Source organism: Doryrhamphus excisus, chromosome 10 (assembly GCF_030265055.1).
Source record: "Doryrhamphus excisus isolate RoL2022-K1 chromosome 10, RoL_Dexc_1.0, whole genome shotgun sequence".
NCBI classification, from domain to species: domain Eukaryota; kingdom Metazoa; phylum Chordata; class Actinopteri; order Syngnathiformes; family Syngnathidae; genus Doryrhamphus; species Doryrhamphus excisus.
In genome coordinates this window covers 15,704,299-15,724,429 of record NC_080475.1, presented here as the reverse complement: position 1 = coordinate 15,724,429, position 20,131 = coordinate 15,704,299, and the positions used below count along the sequence as shown (strand labels likewise).

The 20,131-nt window shown below is 42.6% G+C and overlaps 1 protein-coding gene and 1 long non-coding RNA gene across 3 annotated transcripts in view; one reads left to right on the top strand and one right to left on the bottom strand.

The window, feature by feature from the left end:
* Positions 1 to 374: 374 nt before the first annotated feature.
* LOC131136910 (uncharacterized) lies at positions 375 to 10,503 on the top strand. Its single transcript, XR_009131830.1, has 4 exons — positions 375 to 510; positions 5,627 to 5,731; positions 5,820 to 5,908; positions 8,830 to 10,503. It is a non-coding gene; the product is annotated as an uncharacterized LOC131136910 (long non-coding RNA).
* spen (spen family transcriptional repressor) overlaps positions 5,772 to 20,131 on the bottom strand; it is a 26,824-nt gene continuing 12,464 nt past the window's right edge. For both annotated transcript variants that reach the window (XM_058084250.1, XM_058084251.1), the window contains 10 exons: positions 19,966 to 20,117; positions 18,720 to 18,845; positions 18,489 to 18,602; positions 18,294 to 18,407; positions 18,115 to 18,215; positions 10,220 to 17,906; positions 9,806 to 10,132; positions 8,542 to 8,736; positions 8,286 to 8,444; positions 5,772 to 7,713 (listed from right to left, as the gene is read on the bottom strand). In XM_058084250.1, coding sequence (XP_057940233.1) covers positions 7,582 to 7,713; positions 8,286 to 8,444; positions 8,542 to 8,736; positions 9,806 to 10,132; positions 10,220 to 17,906; positions 18,115 to 18,215; positions 18,294 to 18,407; positions 18,489 to 18,602; positions 18,720 to 18,845; positions 19,966 to 20,117 — 9,107 coding nt within the window. In that variant the 3' untranslated portion in view covers positions 5,772 to 7,581. The remainder of the gene's footprint in view (positions 7,714 to 8,285; positions 8,445 to 8,541; positions 8,737 to 9,805; positions 10,133 to 10,219; positions 17,907 to 18,114; positions 18,216 to 18,293; positions 18,408 to 18,488; positions 18,603 to 18,719; positions 18,846 to 19,965; positions 20,118 to 20,131) is intronic.

The following is a 20,131-nucleotide window of genomic DNA, read 5'->3' as shown; positions in this document are numbered from 1 at the left end:
CAAAATAAAAACTTGTGACAAACAAAAACTAGAAATGTATGATTTCACACGACCACAATGTATCCCGTAACATGACAACAACATGCAATATGCTCAACAAAGCAACTTCCAAACCAGTCCATAAATCCAAGAAGGCACCATAACAAATACCAAATACCATAACAAGCATAACAAGAAACACTTGCTATTGAGATCCAGAGCCAGAAGTGATACCTGACATGAGAACATGAGGATGTCCTGGATATACTAACTGTTTATTCTCTTAAGCAGAGTCCATGTTTTTTGTGAAATAGCACCCCCTGTGGTCATATTAAGCATTGTTCATTATTGCACATCCCGGGCTTTTCCCTTCTTTGACGACATCAAAGCCACTAGCTAGTAGTCCCAGCCTACAGTATGGAGCTCTCTTTACTGTTCCCTCAGTGAACGTTTCCAACTCTTGCTCTTCATGTTCGGTTTCTAATTCTGCAACCCACTCTTTCCTTGTCTCTACATCTAAAAGCAACGCCTGTAAGTACAGTTTGTGTTTTTTTATTATTAAGCAATGTTAGCTAGGGTAGTGCTAGTAGGCTAAGCTACCTTTTTTTTGTTGTATTTTTGTCTGTGTAGTTTTTATTATTATTTTTTTTACCCCTGCTGCTAACTAAATGTACAAGTAACCAAAATATGTACTGTTCTCATTCAAGTTCTGTATTTTGTCGCTGTTTCACAAAATCCTATAAAGGTTAAAGAGGAAAAACCTACTTCTGTTTAATTGGTTGGCTAGCAAGGCCTGCACAGAAACCATTGATTGATTTACCTTCTTTTTATGCACCAACACTTTTATGACTCGTACACAGTAGTGAGATTCAACTTTACAAAAGCAGTAACTTTATTAAAATACTGAAAAATTTGTATATGCCTACAGACAGACTGATACTGTAGCTGGCCAGCTGGATCAATAGATACTTGACTGTCACAGTCAGACAGTGCAGGTTGGAAAGCAGAAATACCTGGCAACCAACACAACGCCACTGCTGCTTTATTCATCCATGAGGGAAGAATATCTTTTAACCCATTTAAACCCCCCAAACACATTCAATATTATGTACTGTTCCACTGTATTTGTTGTTCCTATGTACGAAGCACGGAATGTTGTGATCTGAAAGCCAGAAAAGACACAAACAGGAAAACAAGCACTTATCAATGTCTAACTTCAACATTTCAAACATTCTTTTCTATGCCAAAAGTGGCTGTTTGGGGTAAACGATTCAAGTTCAGGCAAAAAAACGAGGAGATTAGTTTCAGGACAAGGACGTGACTCCTCCACAGCTTTGCTCCATCGCTCAATAGTGTGTAACTCTAGCAGTGCAACAAATCATGGAGGAGGAGGGCCGTGCAGAAAAGTATCATAAGAGGTCTTTCATGATCTGCCCTCTCTGTGCCGCGTCCCGGTCTGATCTGCTTCTTCTCAGGCTGCAGAAAGGGCATCAATTAAAATTCCGAGCTGTGGCCTGTGAGGGCACTAAATCACGTAACCTTCAAATCTCACAGTCACACTCCTCTCTTCTTACCGTAGATGTCCCAGGAGAGAATACAGCAATAAGGAGACGGCGACCTTTGACCTTTTGCCATGGGTGCTCAGTCAGTAGTGAAGGTTTTAATATTCGTCTTTGCTAGCACAGTCACAGTGTGTTTTAACCCTTGTAGCATTTTTGTTGAACATATGCCGCAATCCAATTTTTTGTCCAGACATTGACAGACCCTTGGAAGTGTGATAACCAAGTCATTTATGAATATTTTTTTACTTTCGACCACTCAAAATTTTCAGTGGCATCAGACCTATCCATACATATATAGTTTTTATTTATTTATTTATTTTTGATACAAATACAAACAAATTGTGTATATCTATATAAAAAAAGAAATTAAAATTGGAATGTTTGACATGAATAATTAGGGCCTTGAATATGTTAAGAAAACATAGCAACAGATTTTTTGTGGCACGCACATTTTTTGGCAATAGAAATTTTCTGTTGACCCCTGAAACGTGATTTTTTTGTCCAGACATTGGCATTTTGTGGCATGAATATTTTTTGGCAACAGCAATTTTCTATTGATGACCCATGAAACATGATTTTTTTTGTCCAGACATTGGCAGACCCTTGGAAGTGTGATAACCAAGTCATTTATGAATACACAACTCTAAATGTACTATAGCTATATATGGTCACAACAAAGAATTGATAGTTATAACAGAATTTATAAACAACCAACAAATAATGAATAACATGGATGGAAACATGAACAATAAACAACTTTTTCTTTCTAACATTTCATGCAAATCGGCCTCTTGTGCTATCGGCATACTGATATGCTGCATTTAGAGCAGACATTGGACGCTCTCAGTGGGCTGTCACAAAGTCCACACTGCTTTCTCTTCGGTGAAGGTCCAGGTGTGGCCTCTGCAGCCTGCAAGCCTTGGGTGTTGAGTGGCCCTCTGCGCAACACTTGTGGCTCAATAAGTGCCATACCAAGTTCTTCAAGGAAAAGTCTCCGCTTGTACAGCTTTCCTGCGTTCCAATCCGGGTTGATTTCAGTGAAGAGCATGAAAGCATCATAGCACGACACGTCCACCATGTGATAAAACAGGCACATTGGCCATCTCTGTGCCCGCCGGCGGACAGAGTAGGTGCCACACGCCTGCAAAAATACACACACAAAGTCAGATGACATATTTGATGACAAGACAAGTTTGATATAAAGCACTAACAAAGATAAACATGTGCTGACCTGGTCCAGGTGGTCAAGAATCATTTGAGGTTTTTTCTTGCCGCTGTCCTCAACTTGCGGTTCCCTGTGCTTTGTGCGAAGCACAAGGACGTTCTTGCCTTTTTTGTAATAAGAGACCAAACACTTGTCTTTGGTGAACGCAAAGAGGCTTGAGAGGAATGCTCTGTCTTAATGCTTGAGGAGCTGCAGAGGAATTTCGGCCTTGTTTTTCCTTAGTGTTCCAACCAAGGACATTTTTTTAGTTCATCAGCCAGGGTGAATGATGTAAAAAAATTGTCAGTTGTGAGGGTGTGACCCTCAAGAGAATCACACAACCCTAACACTACCTGCATGGCCAGGTTTTTCTTCCGCCGTCCACCAGGTGGCTTGCCCGTGTAGACATCAAGTTTCCAGGCATATGCGGTGTTGACATCACATAATGCCCAGATTTTAAGGCCATATTTGTCCGGTTTTGAGGGCATGCACTGCCAGAAGGAGCAGCTGTCCCTGAATGAAATGAGCTGCTCATCAATACACACCTCCCTGCTAAGATTGAACAAGCAGGGCAGAAGACTTCCATGTCCTCCACAGTTCCAGAATAGGTGACATCTTCGTTTTCATGATGTCGCTGTGGCCTCTTTAGCATGTCATGAAATCGCAACATCCTATTTATATGCACAAATCTGGTATGCCCCATTGTCTCTGCAAAAAATGTGCGACCTGTTTTCTTGTTCCACAGGCTGCTTGTTGACTCATGTCTTGATTTATATAATCCAGACAGGATCAAAAGCCCTAAATGGGTCCTCAGCTCTTGCGTGGTCATCGCCTTCCACCCAGTCATCGTACGGTTTCCTTGCAAATTTGTTATCTCAACAATAAGATTGATGATGTTGTCAGTAAAAAACAAATTAAAAGCAGACTCGGGGCTGCTGATCCTGGCTGAGGCGTAGCGTGTTGGACCCGGCAATGGAATGGCCGGGGGGTAATGTCCGGCAACATCGTGAGTAGCTGACCACATTACTTTGCCATTTTTTGATGTCCAATTATTCGACACAACTACCACCTTCTCCTTCTCCTCCCCTTCGTCGTCATCATCCGGACTTTCGCGTTCCTCCAACTCATCGGACCGAAAGTCAGGGATAAAGTCCTGATCTGCCCCCGAAAAATCTTCTTCGGCTGTTAAGCATCGCTTCATCGTTATCGTCGTAGCTGTTTTACAAACGAGAGCTGTATTGGGAAATGCTGAGCAAAGTTTTCTAAAGTTGCTCAAAACACCGCTATCCAATAGGATACTCTGGACCAATAGATTTTAATTAGTATGGGAGGCCGTTTAGGTCAAAACCCATCAAAGATCCGAACACACACTTCCAATGTACGCAAACACACACTGATTTTTGGCACATTGCCCAGAAACAGGGCAAAACACATCAAAAATCTGTACACACAAACACAATTCGCACATACCAATAGAACAATTGATTTGAATTAGCAACATCAAACAACAATCGCAGCATTCCCCCAAACAGATCAGCCATTTGAAGTTGACGCACCTGCAGATTCTGCACACACAAACGCGCGTACTCAAATGCACAAATTTCAAATAACACTATTTTGCAAAATAACTTCACCCAGCAATGCACACACACGCACGCACGCACCTATTCTAGCAATCCGGACAGTTTTCATGACATTCATTTTGCACGATTGTGCGCTAATTGCAAAGACGCAAAAATCATTAGTTTAGTCTGTGTTGCCACCTAGTGGATTGTAGGTGTAAATATTTAACACACAATTTTCACTTTCTACTGTTTTTCGACTCACCACTGAATGGACTGAAGCGGAAATCACAGTGAATGCATGATAACACATGAGGTTTACAGTGCATCAACAAATATAAATTATATTGGGAGTCTATCTGCCAAAACCCGGATTTTAATTGCATTCCATTGTCTTATTATATAGCTCAGAGCTGCCACAGTTTACAAATGTCAGCATGGTGCCATTTTTTTATTTTTTCAAAATGGACACAAAACTCCACAACCACGACCTGGTGTCAGAAGTCCTGTGAATTAACGGGAAGTGAGGAGTAACTCTGAAAACAGAGGCTGGCAGAGCTTTGGTAAAGCCGATTAGGTTGGACTTCTAGTCTTTAAGTTGCAGATGTTCCAAAAGAAAATAAAAATATGTGCATAAAATAAGTGGAAAATGTTGAAATGGTGTTGCCAAATGCACCAAAGTCCGCACTATTGTAATGTAAAAATAAGCTCAGGTTCAGCGTGAGGACTGGTCAGTATTCTACTTGAATTTGGTTTTGGTTTAAGGTCGTGTGCACGTAAAAGGTATAAGATGTAAAAAGTGACCATACCTTCCAACCACATAGGCAGAATAATGCCTATGGAGGGCCGAGACAAGTTTTCTGTGTAGGCTGTCACCAAAGCAGGTGATTTGAATGATCAACAGCACCTTCATTTTGAAGGAAGGATCTCATCAATCAAATCACCTGCTGGAGAGAAAACCTGCAGTGATTCTTCGGCCCTTCATTGACATGTGTGCTTTAAGGTCTTGGTGAATCAACGGTGGTATACCCATTGATTCGAAAAAGTGTGTATTTGTGTTAGAGACGACTACAAGTCTCATGTGAATGACGTCACAGACTAACTTCCGGGTAGTTGTAGAAAACGGATGGATGGGTACGATATACGATATCTGAAGTACTGCACAACACTTTTGACAATGAAATATGTAATTCATGAGGCAAAATGTTTCCTGGAGGCCCACTTCAGACTTTTAGGTATATATATATTTTTGACACCGTCGCAAATAAACTCAACATTTTATGGTAAAAGACAAATAAAGCTTCTGCATTATGATTCAGGGCGACACTGACCTCTTCCGGCCGTTGAAGCGACTGCAGTCACTTGCACTTGTGTGGACGCTGCCATTCATACTGGGCCTCTAGTGCATCACCTGCTTTGTTGAGGTAAGTGACAGAAACCAAGAGAGATACTAGAGTAATGGACCATTTAATGATCTTCAGAAGAAAGTTTAACAACAAAATTATTTTACAGTTAAAAATGTCCTCATGGAGGAGCAGCAAAAAGTACACCCAAATTATGATTGATCAAAAAAGACTTCCATATCAGTTTCTTAAAAAAAGGTAAGTGCCTTCAAATAATGATCGTATTCTGTCTGCAGTCATCAAAAACCCGTGCCATAAAACAAAACAAACATGTTCATGAATATTCATTCATTCATTTTCTACCTCTTATCCTCATGAGGGTCGCGAGGGTGCTGGAGCCTATCCCAGCTGTCTTCGGGCGACAGGCGGGGTAACACCCTGGACTGGTCGCAGCCAATCACAGGGCACATATAGACAAACAACCATTCACACTCACATTCTGTTCATGAATATATACATTTATATATCACTTTAATGCCTGAAACAACTAAAGCTACGTTTGTTTGGACAGATATAATGACAACATAAGTAGCTCATAAGAGTTTAATTTAAGAGATGATACTTGGCAACTTCCAAAACTTTTTACATGAATAACTATATCATTGTATTGGCAAATAATGTTTACTCTTATGAGCTATTTTTGTTATTTTTGTTGTCAAACAACTCTACCTTTAGTTGTACCAGGCATTAAAAAGGGGGAAACTGAAGTTGTCTAATAATGTTAGAATTAACATTATCCAGTTGCTTTCACGCTGCTTTGTTTTGTTGCACAAAAGAAAAAATGACCCTGACGGACAGACTAATAAAATGAGCACACATTAAGGACCGACATATTTACAACCTGTACAGCGACACAGTAAACACATCCAATAGCGGCATGAAGTCAAGTTCAAATCACATTCGTTGTCTTTTAGGACTTACTCTTTAAAGAGCTCAAAAAAAGCGCATCTGCAATGAAGCTTGACTTTTAGGACACAGGCCTCACATTTAGAAGGGGTGATATTCACACAGCAGGGAGCAGCAGGAGACCAAAGAAAAAAAAAACAGCAGCAAAAACAGAAAGGTAAAAGCAAAATCTCCTACATTCCTTTCCTCAAAAAAGCAATCAAATGTGCCCGTCATTGGACACAATACAAAGTCACATATTAAAATAGTTTATGTAGAGCACAAACATTTTGGCACATAATTCAAAATATATTTGTCAGTACATCAACTCCCTCCTCTTTTTCGAAAGAAAAGTGTATCATTGAGGATCTGGCTCCATGTAATATAATACATTGGTCTCTAAACATTGCATCAGTCTTTAAATATGTCCTCATATTTACACTTGCACAATGACCCACTTAAAACAACAAAATGCTGCAAAGCAATATGAATCTGGAGTCCCCTTGATGAGGTTCTGATTGTAAACTGTACAACATTAAAGAGCCCCCTCCCACACACACAAGCTGCAGGGAACGCAACCAAACAGCTGAAATGAGTCACCATCTTCCTTTACACGATAACACGGCACTCAAATCTGTACACACTTCACAGTTTTTCTTTTACATAGTGCAATGACTCCTCTGATCTCTGTTTAAAAAACAAAAAAACCCGAAAGAGGCAAAAAATCCAAAAGCTTTGTACAACACCTTAAAATTGACATATTCGACCAGAAATGGTCTTAAAAATCCTTTTCGGTCCTGTACATGGACTTCAACGCCACTCAGTGAATTAAGGACTTGGTGAAGTGATCCAACACAAAAAAAGATTAAATGCTTAATTGAGATTTTTCAAAAAGTCATAAAAAATATGAGGCAATTCCAGTTTACAAAAGTGGAAAAGTCCAAAACGGCTGGTGTTGTTGAGAACAAAAGCAAAAAGGGAGGTAATCAAACGGAGGCGATGACGATCATGAGGTGAGGTGAAATACTGGAGATGCTGTCGAGAAGGTCCGGGGCCAGACGGGACAGGTGGCTCTCGGAGAAGTCGCACGGTGGGAAGATCTGCACCACATAAGCTGGCTGGAGATAGAAACAGGAAAATATCAACAAGGCAGAAAGAAAATGTCACTGGGATACAGTCGAGAACACAACTCATTTTGTATTTTTTGCCCAAATTCACACATAAAAAATAAAACACAAATACAATTTAAGCCGTTAAGAGCAGCAGCTTGTGAATGTAGTATTCTACATTGGTCACTAGGGGTCAGTAATTGTTCGGCGAAACCACCACCAGGCTTTTACTGCTGGTTTAAATGATCTTCCAACAGGCACAATAATAACTTCATTACTTACTGGGGGTTTTTTACTGTTTTTTTTAACTGTTTTTTTTTTAATTATTTATTTACTTACTGTTACATGTTACTGACTATTTGGGTGTTATTTAATGTCTAGATGACTCTAATAATGTTTTAAAATAACATATTTAGATTGTAAATCGTTCTCTATGCCATAACTACCACAATATTCAATTTATACAGTAGAGAAGGACTCCTGCTTTGCAGAAATTCCCTTATCTCAGTTGAGTCTGCAAGGCAACCAGGGTCACAGAACAGACAGGAGGTTCCACAGTGGATGTTTGTGTCAGTACAGACCTGGTTGGATCCAGGGTTGGGCACATTGATGATTCCAGCTGCCTGTTTGGCTTGCAGATAAGTGATGAAGCCACTTTTCAAGGCCTGCGTTTGACCGAGGACATCATCTTGGTCCCGTCCACACGGCAGAGCCAGCAGCAAGCAGTAGTCATTGTCTACCTGCCATCAAGGTTTCATCAATAGAGTTAAACGACTAATGTTAATCTTTAACATGATGTTCCATCATTCTGACATCTAAGACCCTAAAAGTACTTACGGTCATTCGACGCGTCACACTGTCCAGTTGAGAAGCTTCTAGCCTCATCCTCTGAACAATGCGAAGAAGAGGACCTCCCTCTGGGGGCGGAAGCGAGCGTTGAGCTAGTAAAGTGTTGCCAGAGACAAAGTGCAACTGGACGGCAGCCTGGTCGTTCTTCAGTGCCAAGAGACCCTGCCACATGATGGGATACTTCTGTATAAACAGCATAAAAACCCATTTTAGTTTGGTTAACTTTGGTTACTCTTAATAATCATAAAAAATTAGATTTGATATTGTGCTTTTCAGGGGATGCACGGCGGACAAGTGGTTAGCGCGCAGACCCCACAGCTAGGAGACCCAAGTTCAATTCCACCCTCGACCATCTCTGTGTGGAGTTTGCATGTTCTTCCCGTGCATGCATGGGTTTTCTCCGGGTACTCCGGTTTCCTCCCACATTCCAAAAACATGCTAGGTTAATTGGCGACTCCAAATTGTCCATAGGTATGAATGTGAGTGTGAATGGTTGTTTGTCTATATGTGCCCTGTGATTGGCTGGCCACCAGTCCAGGGTGTACCCCGCCTCTCGCCCGAACACAGCTGGGATAGGCTCCAGCACCTCCGCGACCCTCGTGAGGATAAGCGGTGGAAATGAATGAATAGTGCTTTTTAAAGTACCCAAAGCTCTTCACAGTGAAATTAACCAATTTTTCATTCACCCCTCAGTCACACACTGGTGGTGGTATTGTACATCTGTAGCCACAGCTGCCCTGGGCGAGACTGACTGACTGAAACGTGGTTCCCGATTCGTGTCTATGGCCTCTCCGGCCATCACCAAACACTCATTCACATTCATACAACAGTGTGGGTAACAGCGGAGGCAAGGTGGGAGACGTGTCTTTCCCAATTCCCAAGGACACAGCAACAATGCTTGAGTGGAGGGAGCAAGGATGGAAAAGTCGTTCTAAAAGGGTTGACAAATTATTTTCATCATAGCTTTCGTTAACTAATCAAAACAAATGCACAATGACAAAAATTCGGATGTAATGAAGTGAAAAACAAGACAAAAATGTTGACAGAAATGAAATATCTTGTAGACTATTCCAACAAGTTAGGGATATATCCAATCACAGCAAAAGCGTGTCCATGACCATGGTTACATCTGAATGGAATGCTAGCGAGGATGATACCACCCAAACCAACAACTTATTTTGCACCAAAAAGAGAAAAAACAGTCCCAAAATGGATTATGGCTAATTATGATTCCATTATATGTCATTCCTACCGTCAAAAGCTGCACCATGTCAACAGAGTGGTGCCCTGAATGTTCCGTCTTGGCATCAGGCCGTGGCTGCAGTGAGCTTGATGTGGGTACTACAGGCAGAGGTGTTGTCAGGAAACATGGGGGGCCTTTCTGTGGCGATAAATCTGGCTTGTGATTCATTGGAGACTGGTACGAGGGTGAGGCTCCCTCCCGTGGTATCCGGGACATGTGCAGGATGTCAGAAGAGGTAGAATGGCGGAGGTGAGGACTGTCTGGCTTGAGGTCACTTACTCCCACAAGCGACTGGGGTATTTTACACCTGTGACCCAGTTCCGGTTCTAGAGGAATCTGATATTTAGAAATGAGCAAAGATGTCAGAATGAGGATTAAGGATTTGGTAAAGTATGCTAATTGTGTACGGTCCTAAAAGCATACCTGTGAAGATGTGCCGCCTTGGTTCACCAGGCCGTGTCCTGATGAAGGATGTCCAGTTAATTGTGTCGGGAAACCCCGGGGTTCACGATACACTGAAAATGAGGCACCACTTCCCAGATGCACCAACTGGATCCCATGTGCGTGAGGAGACACCATGACAGGACTAGATGAGTGGACCTGTCTTATTCTACTTTCATTGTTGGGTGAATGGATGAGCTGTCCTTCTATTGGTTGGTGGGATTCTTTTCTTGAAACCTCACTGCTCTTCCTCACAATGGGACACTGAGAAGGCCCGGACATGTTGCTGGACAAGGTTGTCCCAGGATCTGAAGTGTGTCTTGTTTCAACGCTGACCTGCTCTCCCAGTTGCTGATGTGTGAGGATGTGCTGGTGCATGTCTCTATACTGGTCAATACACAAGCTTGGGTGGCGTTGTCTGCGATCACTCTGAAGGATCATGCTATCTGATTTGAGCTGTGGCACGGAATGTCTGCTAAGTGCTTGGTTAAACGGTCTGGAGTCCTCGTCAGTTCCACCGCCGCTTGACAATGACCCTTGGGAAGTTGAATGAGACTGCCTGATGACAACAGACTGAGTGATGCCTGAGTGTTGCAGAGAGGTCAGAGAATTACTTCGCCTTCCATAGTTTATAGCAGGCATGGGCGCCCCACTCAGGCTGGTTTCGTGTGGAACGGATTGGGTGACACTTTGAGGTTGCATTATGACAGAAGACTGTTCTGAGTGCGGGTGGTGCACAGTGGAACTGTAAGCAGGTACTGACATGACGTGGCCCATGACCACTGAGGTTCCTGGCGAAGTGCTAGGAGTACAGGCTTTGCCAAAAGTTGAGGGGGGGTGAACATTTTGTGGGGACTGAGGATCTTGTTTTAGGTGTAGAGCTGAGCAATCAATTGGAGGGCCGGTGGTGGAGCTAATACGCGATGCAGATTGCAAGGGATGATGAGAACTCTTGACAGGGTTAAGGTTAGCCTGTGGGACAGATTTGCCTATATCCAACTTTTTTGGTAGCGCCTCTGTTCCCGCTCTTTTTCCATGTTGTTGTTGTATCACAGCTTGGTTGTACACTAAGACTGGAGGAGAAGAAACTGGCTGCGGAAACATTTTAACGACACTGCCCGGCGATGCTGTATGATATAAAACGTCAGGCTTGTCACATCCTCGACTGCTCTGCTTGGTGCTAGAAAAGACAGGTTGAGAGTTGTAAGACTGATTGCTCAAAAGAACCCCGGTACGCCCATAAGCGGATGAACTTAGGGGCGATTTTATGTTGAGTGACTGGGGCGACGCTACGATGGGGTCTTGTTTTGTGTGAGATTTAGGCACGGAATGCTGAAACTCCATGTCTCCCGCACTGGCTTGAGGAATTTGACTTATTTTGGCTCTCATTCTGTGGGGTCCTTCTGTCTTCGGTCCTGAATAACTCAGTACAACAACACCTTCGGATGTATTTACTCTAAGGCCAGGGAGTGAGCGGGTGGTCTCCACAACAGAGCGTCCTCTAGTTGCATCTTCAACCATATCTAGACCATGGTATCGACTATTCTCATTCAAGTTTACTTTGAATTTTTGTTTGGGCAAAGACTGACACATGCTTCGACTACTAAGGGAAATCCGTGGAGTTTCGTCTGTATCGTAAGGTATTGGAATACGACTTATTACTGAGGTCGCAGGGGAAATGACAGTATTTTGGGTGTTCTCACCACAATTCTTATGGGACTCTGTCTGTGGAGGTTTGTGATGTATAGACTGAGGGTGGAAAGACAATCTCTCCTCCACATGCTTTTGACCCACAGCAACAGAGGGATTTTCATTTTCTGACATCTGTAAAGTCTCTGACAGGGTAGATGTCACCATCGTGTTGGGTATAGAATTACTGTTTGATGCAGACACATATTTAGGTTCCATTAGGATTTTTCTTAAGGTACTGGAACTGGAATCAATATCCGAAGCCTTAGTATCAGGAGGCATTGGGGGATTGATTGAAGAGGGTCCAAGCGAAGTTGATGCTGGCACAGAGGAAGCTACCACTTTTACATTGCATGGTGGGGCGACAAAAATTCTACTTTCTTCAGTTTGAGGCCAGCTTGGTGAAAGTGGAATTTTGGCAGGTCGTATTAAAGGCACACCTGAAGGGGACAATGGTTGAATTCGGGCAGGTGCAGGGGTAAGACTCGAGGAAGATGGCTCCGCTGCTTGCAGATGCTTTTTGCAATTGGAGATGGCGCTTGAATCTGAATGAAAGGCTGATTCTTTAGGAACTGGCTGTTCAACTTCAGGTTGTTCTGCCTCTTTGGGTGTGCCTAATGTTAAAGCGCTTGTAACGTCACGTCGACATGTAGCAACGGCTGTGACCACAGATCCTGCTACCGTCGTCCCAGTTGTAATAACTGCTGCCTTGGAATTTATGATTTCGGGGTCCTCTGGGATTGACTCGGGTAGTTTCAGAGAGGGCTCAGGATGCATCACCACTTCAGAAGATTCATCTTTTTTGTTTACTGCACATTTACGAATTCTTGACTTTTTCTGGGTTTTGGCCCTGACTTTTCCAATTTTCTTGGGTGTATCTGGGAGTGGGGGATCCTCAGTAGTCTTAGATTTTGCTGTTAGACCCTTTGGACCACCTGTTGAAACACCATCATCTGAGTCAGCAGCATGAATGTTATTGCGAACCATGTGTGTTCCGGGTTCCGCCATCTCACCGGAGGAGGCAGACAGCAGTGAATCGGGTGTGGGAATTAAAGCTGTGAAAGACGGAGGAGCTGTGAAGCCATCTGCATCTGTGCTCGCTTCTTCGGCTGTGATGGAATCGATAGCAGCTGCAAGTTCCGTTTCACTTGAAGGGTTGGTTCGCTTTTCCTCTTCCTCACCTTGCGGCTCTGACACTGCAGGAGGCAGTGCGGGGGGTTGTGCCGAAGCTGTCTCCTTATATGGTCGAGGTGGTTGCTCTACTGTAAGTTTAGCAATATTTTCAACCGCCTGCTCTAGTTCCATTTGATGTGCTAGGAGATCAGCAGGTGGAAGCACAGGTTCAGAGAGAGTGTCGTCACTGTTTTGCACGTTAAGCTCCTTTGACTGTTTTGGAAAGCAAATTATGTTTGATTCCTCTTTCTCTGCTAATGTCTTGGTTTTCTTGATGCTGGCTTCAAACGACTCAGAGTCATCATTCTCAGAGCAAAGCAAACCTTTCACATCATCAACGCTGACACGGATTTCAAGATTTCTTAAGGTGTGAGACTTATCTTCAATGACCTGCTTGGCATTTCGTTTCAACCTTTGTGTTTTCATTTTGACGCTCTTGTCAGGGTGTTTCTTGTCTGTTACACTCATGTTGTCAACATCACCATCAGTGGGTGCAGCAGATGTGGGGGCAGAGTCTTTTTCTTTCAGGTGAATTTGCAAATTTGTGTCTATTTTTTCTGGTAACTTTCCAAGTAGATTGCAGTCTTTAGGTTTCAGCTCTGATTCATCGATGCTTGTCATATCAGTTAGTTCAACAAGAACAGTCGTGCCGCCACACTGTTTGTCCAATCTGCTGACTTTTTTACTAACCAGAGCTGATGAAGTTTGATGCGTTTTCTGCGTCCTGGGAGAACGCCATCCCTCGGTTGATTTTACAACTTCCAGCGTAGTTGAGTTTTCACCAGCCTCAGTGCTATCATCCTTTGTTTTCTGCTGATCCACCTTTACTAGCATTGTATTGTCCACTTTTGGTTTGACACCTTTTTTAGGCGGGCGTCCTCTTCTGGGATTTGTACTTGGAATTTGAGTATCTTGCTGTATTGGTTCTTTGTCAGTACTACGTTTGCGCATTGTTCGTGATGGCTCAACTGTCTCTTTGGCAGGCTGTTCTCCCTCATGTACAGTGGCGTAGACTGACCTCACGTTCCTTCGACGTGTTCTGCCATGAACCAAAGTAGACTCAAGGTTTTGTTCAGAATCTGATGCATTCATTGGGGATTTTGATGTGGTTTTATGTTCCACCGCTCCTTTCGGTGCTTCCGCTCTGGAAGATGAGCCCCTTTTCAGTTTCTCTCTATCGATACGTTCACTCTTTCGTGTTGCAGGTTTATCTTTTGGGGGAGGCTTTGTTGTGCGTAACATGGACAGTGGTTTTGCCTTCTTGTTCTTCGGCTGTCTTCGGTTTGGTACTGGTTTTTCAACCTCCAGCTCCGGCATACAAACTTCACTGTCTGGTTCTGTTACCTTTGAGTTCTCACAATGGTGTGCTTCCTGAGTTTCTGTTTTAAATTTGGTTTTGTCATCACATTCGTCTTTCATCTTTGTACACTCTAAGCGGGTATCTGAGGGACCTGTATTCACCCGTTCTAAAGTACTCACAGAACTCCCAGGGGTTGGAGGCTTAATCTCAACACGATGATTCTGTTCCATTGACAAACTGTCACCGAGTTCTACTTTAGGTTCAATTAACTCTATTTTTGTTTCTACTTCATTTTCTTGCTCTGAAAGTAAAAGCGGAGGGGTTATAGTTAGTTTAGGAGTGAGAGGTTTCAAGATTTCCAGAACAGGAGGAGATAGAGCTATCTCCAGAACCGGCTCGCCACTGTCTTCTTGTTGACTTGACACAAGTTCATCAATTGATGGTGAGAACATTTCTTTCTTTTCAGGTGGCGACATGTCTTTAAGGCAGGGAAGAGATGGGGAAACAGATATGAGAGTCAAATGCGGACCGAGTGATTTTTCATCAAGCTTCGATGGCATATTAGTGGTCTTATCATCAGAGAGCACATCATCACAACATGGCATATAATTATGTTTAAGCTCCACTCCAGCTGAATCATTCTCAGGTTCAAGTGGACAGTAGTCCTTGTCCCTTTGCTGTTGAAGCTCCAAAAACCGACTGCGAAACAGGACTATGGGCTCACGTGGAACATCACCATTTTCAGATTCCGTCTGTACACGAGGAGCCCCTGGATTTGGAACATTCCTCTCACTTCCAGTTTCGCAATGTTGCTCTTTACGCTCAAGGTGCTGTAAACGGCGAGAATCCTGTTCAAAGATGGAGCTATGAAGGAAGCGGGAGGCAAACAATTCCTGACGTTCTTGATCCTGAGGCTTAAATTCCTCTTTTTTGTCATGCAGGTTTTCATCACAACTTGCACGGCTCTTCTTCTTCTTCATATACCAAGAAGGGATCGGACGGGGTGCTAACTCTACCTTGTTTTTATCCGAGCAGCTGTGCGTGGTTGGGAAGCAAGATGGAAGAAAGGACCAGTTGTCTTCTCGGGAAGAGTACAGCGTCTTCGCTCTTTCAAGGAGTGCTTTTGTATCAGGGGTTATTGTTTTATCTAATGCAAAGGAGTAAAATTTATTCTTTTCCAATGAACCAGAAAGTTTCAACTCAGTCACTCTCTCATCACGTTCCCTGAGAATATACGACAAGGAATGACCGGACTTCGTAGATATGGGTTTTCTTTCTCCATCATCATCTGAATCAGACTGGACTTCTCCTGGTTCTAAATCCTGTCCGATGCATTTGCCGAGAGCTTGGTGTTTTGGAAGTTCACTTGTCATTTCCATTTTTTGAGAATCTGATGAAATCTTCCCTACCCAATGGTGCATCGCGTTGTCATTGCAGCCGAGAAATGAGGTCTTCAGCTTTGCTTGCTCTGTTTCAGATGTCTGAAAAAGTCTACTTTTCAGGCCCAAACTATTTTTTAATGACTCTGTGTTTGAAAAATCGTCTTTTGTCAGAGGTGACTTTCTTTCTTTCTTTGTCGCTGATGTAGAAATCTGTGTGGTTTGATCGTCCCTGTTTGCTGGGATGGCAACTGGTGTGGATGTTCGACGCTGCAGCATATTCTCATCTAATGATTGGGAAGCTCCAAAGTTTGGCTCTTTTTTTGAAGTAACTATTTCAAAGTCAAAAGTCTCATTTCTTTTTCTTTTATACGAGGTGAGGTCATCATTGTTTATGTCCTGGTTTTGTTTTCCAATATCATGTGTGACATAATCCTTTCCAAAGTCTTGAGCTTCATTACTCGGGGAAGCGTCATCCTTATCACGCTTGTCCGGATCACAGAGCTTGGTTTGCAACCATCGACTCTGTTCACTTTGTTTTGTCAAAGTATACATCTGACCAATGCGTACAAACTGTTCCTCATCTTCCGAGTCTCTGCCATTCCTTCCACTTTGTTCCTTTTCAGGCAAAATCTCGCTGTCCTCAGCAAAATCAAGGGCGCCATAACTTGATGTTTTTGTGAGACTGGAGCGATTTTCACTTTTTGAACCCAATAATTCCATCTTTAGGTAGGAGGAGTGTAATTGTCCTGAAAGTTCATCAGGCAGTGCTGCTTGCTGGGACTGCGGCTGAAGGGAACCACTTAAGGAGTTATCACAGTCTTGTCCCTCACTGGGACTGTTAATTGAAAATATTTGCACAGATTTCTCCTTATTGTGCTCCTTTTTGTGCATCTTTTTTATGAAAACATTCTTATCGAAGTCTGGGTCCTTATTATTCCAAGGCTTATGAAGTACTGCTCTACCAAGGTCCTCCTCACCAATTCTCTTTTGGCGATCATTTTTGCCAGAGTCTTCAAAACGCCTCTTTCTTGCAGCTAAACGATCAAAATCCAAGGAAATGCCACTGTCAAAACCAATTTCCAATTTTCCATGTTTTTTGGACTTGATTGTCATATCCATATCGATGTGTTCCACCAAACACTGCATGTTTTTATCCCTGACAACCTTGCCATGTTTGGCGATGTCCCCTTTTGTAGACTCTGTGCGGAAGTGAGGACTTCTTTGTTCAGCCGAAGGTGATGCCAGTCTCGGACTGTCACTCCCAACTCTCAATATTTGTTTTTCATGGCCAGTCAGTTTTCCTTCTTTTTCTTTCACACGAGTTAGCTGCACCACGCATGGCAGAAGATCTAACTTGGCTTTACTCGAGGCATCTTTCTGAATTTTACTACTTTTACTTGGAAGGGAAGACTCGGGGTTTATGTGTCGATCAAATTCAGGCTCCGTATCACAAGTTTGGATGATTTGTTGAGTAACTTTGAGCTTTTTAAGTCGCTGTCTTTCACTTTTATCCTTATCCCCGCGATCTTTACGTCCAGTCCGCTTTTCTTTTTCCACTAAATTTACCATTTCAACTTCAAGCACACGATCCTTTTCAAATTTGTCAGTTTTATTGTATCGTTCTGTGCGTGCCTTTTCAGGTTTTTCAAATCTGGGTGGGGAAACTGAACTACAGCTCCCGCTTCTTTCAGATGATCTGCAACACAGCTGGCGATCCAAGTCGCTTGGTATCCTTTCGGAGAGGGAAGGGGATGCTGCGGGGCTTGCGGGGCGACGAGTGGCAACAAGAGTTGGGCTTTGGCTCCGTTCAGTAGTTCTTCTCCCATGGTCACGACCACGGTCGGTCTCAAAGCGTTCCCTCTCCCTCTCACGTTCTCGCTGCAAATAAGTGTATTTACGAATATCTTGCTCATATGGATCGGTTCTGTATTCTCGATATTCCCTTGCGTCTTCATAGTATTGCGGATCGTAGTAATCTCCTTGATATGGATCCCATTCGGTGTAGAACTCACGACTTCTGGTTGTGTATTTACGACGAGGATCTTCAGCATAAGTCCCCGGTGTGCGTACACTTTCATAATATTGTCTTTCCGCTTGAAACTCATATTGAGAGCGTCGATCATCCCTGCCAAGTCACGTCAAAAATAATCCACATTAGAAATAATGATTGCCATCTAGGGTTGGGTGATCATTTTCATATATGGGTATATTTATATCGTCATATTGTGATATATCCCAAAATATATTGTGATATACTGTATGCTGAGGTCCATATCGCCCACCTAAACCCAACTCCCTCCATTTAAAGAGTGTAGAGAGTTGATTAAACAAACCTTCTTTCAGAAAGAATGTCATAAAAATCTCGAATATCCTGGCCAGATGCTTGCATTGAACGATAGAAAGCCATCTGGCTCTCCTGATTGGCAAAGTCCACCTAAAATTTAAAAAAAAGAGGCAGGGTTAATTGCTTTTAAGGTAACTCAGACATATTAGACCATTAGGCCAGGCTTGCCTTTATTTTGGTGCCCCCTATCTTCCATCCCTTAGTGTCTTTTACGGCAGCTTGTGCATATTCGATGTTGTTATACAAGATAAGGGCCATCGCTTTCATTCGGTCAAACACAACCTGCAAAAGAAGATAAAGTCGTGCCTCAGAGCAAAGTACAGCAACAACAATGCAAATACAGTCAAATAAAGCTTGACTCACCTTGACAACATGCCCATAGCGGCAGAAATGGCGGGTAAGAAACTGCTCCGTTGTGTTTGATGCTAATCCATCAAGCCAGACACATGTTGTAGGCATGCTCTTTCCAAATCCCAACTGGAAAACAACAATTCCATGTCAAAGCCGGACCAGAAAATAGGCTGACACAGTATTGGTAGCCTAAGCCTGTTGAGACTTGGTGTCAAGACACATTTTTGATGCAGTAATTCTCACCTTAAGTCTGTTGTTTCCGAGGTACTCTCCATCCATCTTCTTTATGGCTTTGCAGACACTTGCAATGTCACAATATTGTAGAAAGGCATATTGTGGGGCTCCATTCACTTTCTTAATGTCGATATCCTTCATGACCATTGGAAAATGGAAACATATAATCATTAGGCAATATCCTGTCAACTTTGGTAGTGATTAGGTGTCCTAATTTCGACTGTAATGACTTTCAATGACAATGGCAATCCCTATGGCTTGTGCTTAAATGCTTTGAAAGACATGTTACCATACTAGTAATACAGATGTCATCCAACTTTTGTAACCATTAGACAAAAGGTCAAAGACTTAACCAATTAATCTCGCCCAGTCAGATCTGTATCTGTGTGTGTACTCGGGAATGGGTGGGGTATAAACGTGGATGTCATTTTTTTTTTTTTCGAAATAAGAGTATGACCCAGAAGTTCCACCCACGGCCATCTCTGTGGGGAGTTTGCATGTTCTCCCCGTGCATGCGTGGGTTTTCTCCGGGAACTCCGGTTTCCTCCCACATTTCAAAAACATGCTAGGTTAATTGGCGACTCCAAATTGTCCATGAGTATGAATGTGAGTGTGAATGGTTGTTTGTCTATATGTGCCCTGTGATTGGCCGGCGCCTGAAGACAGCTAGGATAGGCTCCAGCACCCCGGCGACCCTCGTGAGGATAAGCGGTAGAAAATGAATGAATGAATCAATGAATGACCCAGAAGTGGGTGTGTTTAACCAGGAATGGGAGGGGCTTACATCAGTACATTATTTTCAGTCTGAATTGAACATGGATTGATTGTTTATTTAACCAGGTATATGTGTACTGTGTATGTGTGTAAGTAATCTATCCGACTTTTTAGTATCAATTCTTATACAACTTTATGTTTTTCCTTTTTTTTTTTACTTTTGCTGTGCCAGTTGTAAAGCACGGGAAACACTCGGCAGGAACAAACCCGGATCAGTTTTGTTTGGCTGGTGCCATTATCTTTTGTTGAGTTTTTTGTTTTGAAATTATTCTTGAAAAGTTACATGTTTGTTTCTGTTTGCCAAACTCCTAAAACATGATTCATATGAGGAAAATCTAGTTCAGGGCTTCAAAATAAAAATGTAAAATATACTATATACTATATACTATCATTGGGTGGCTATATTTATTTTCAAATGACTGTGTGGTATAAATGTGTAGAAATGTCTGAAATTCTAATGAATTTGTGAAAGTAAACTTACCACAATTTCTCCAAAGCGCTGAAAAATGTTGAGCAGATCATGGTATGTGGTGGTCTTCTCCAGATTCCCAATAAATAATGTCCGTGTGGCCTTTGGATGAAACTCGTCTATCCTTTCGTCTAAGGGCCGGAACTCATTCTCACTTTCCGTCTCTAAAAAAAAGAAC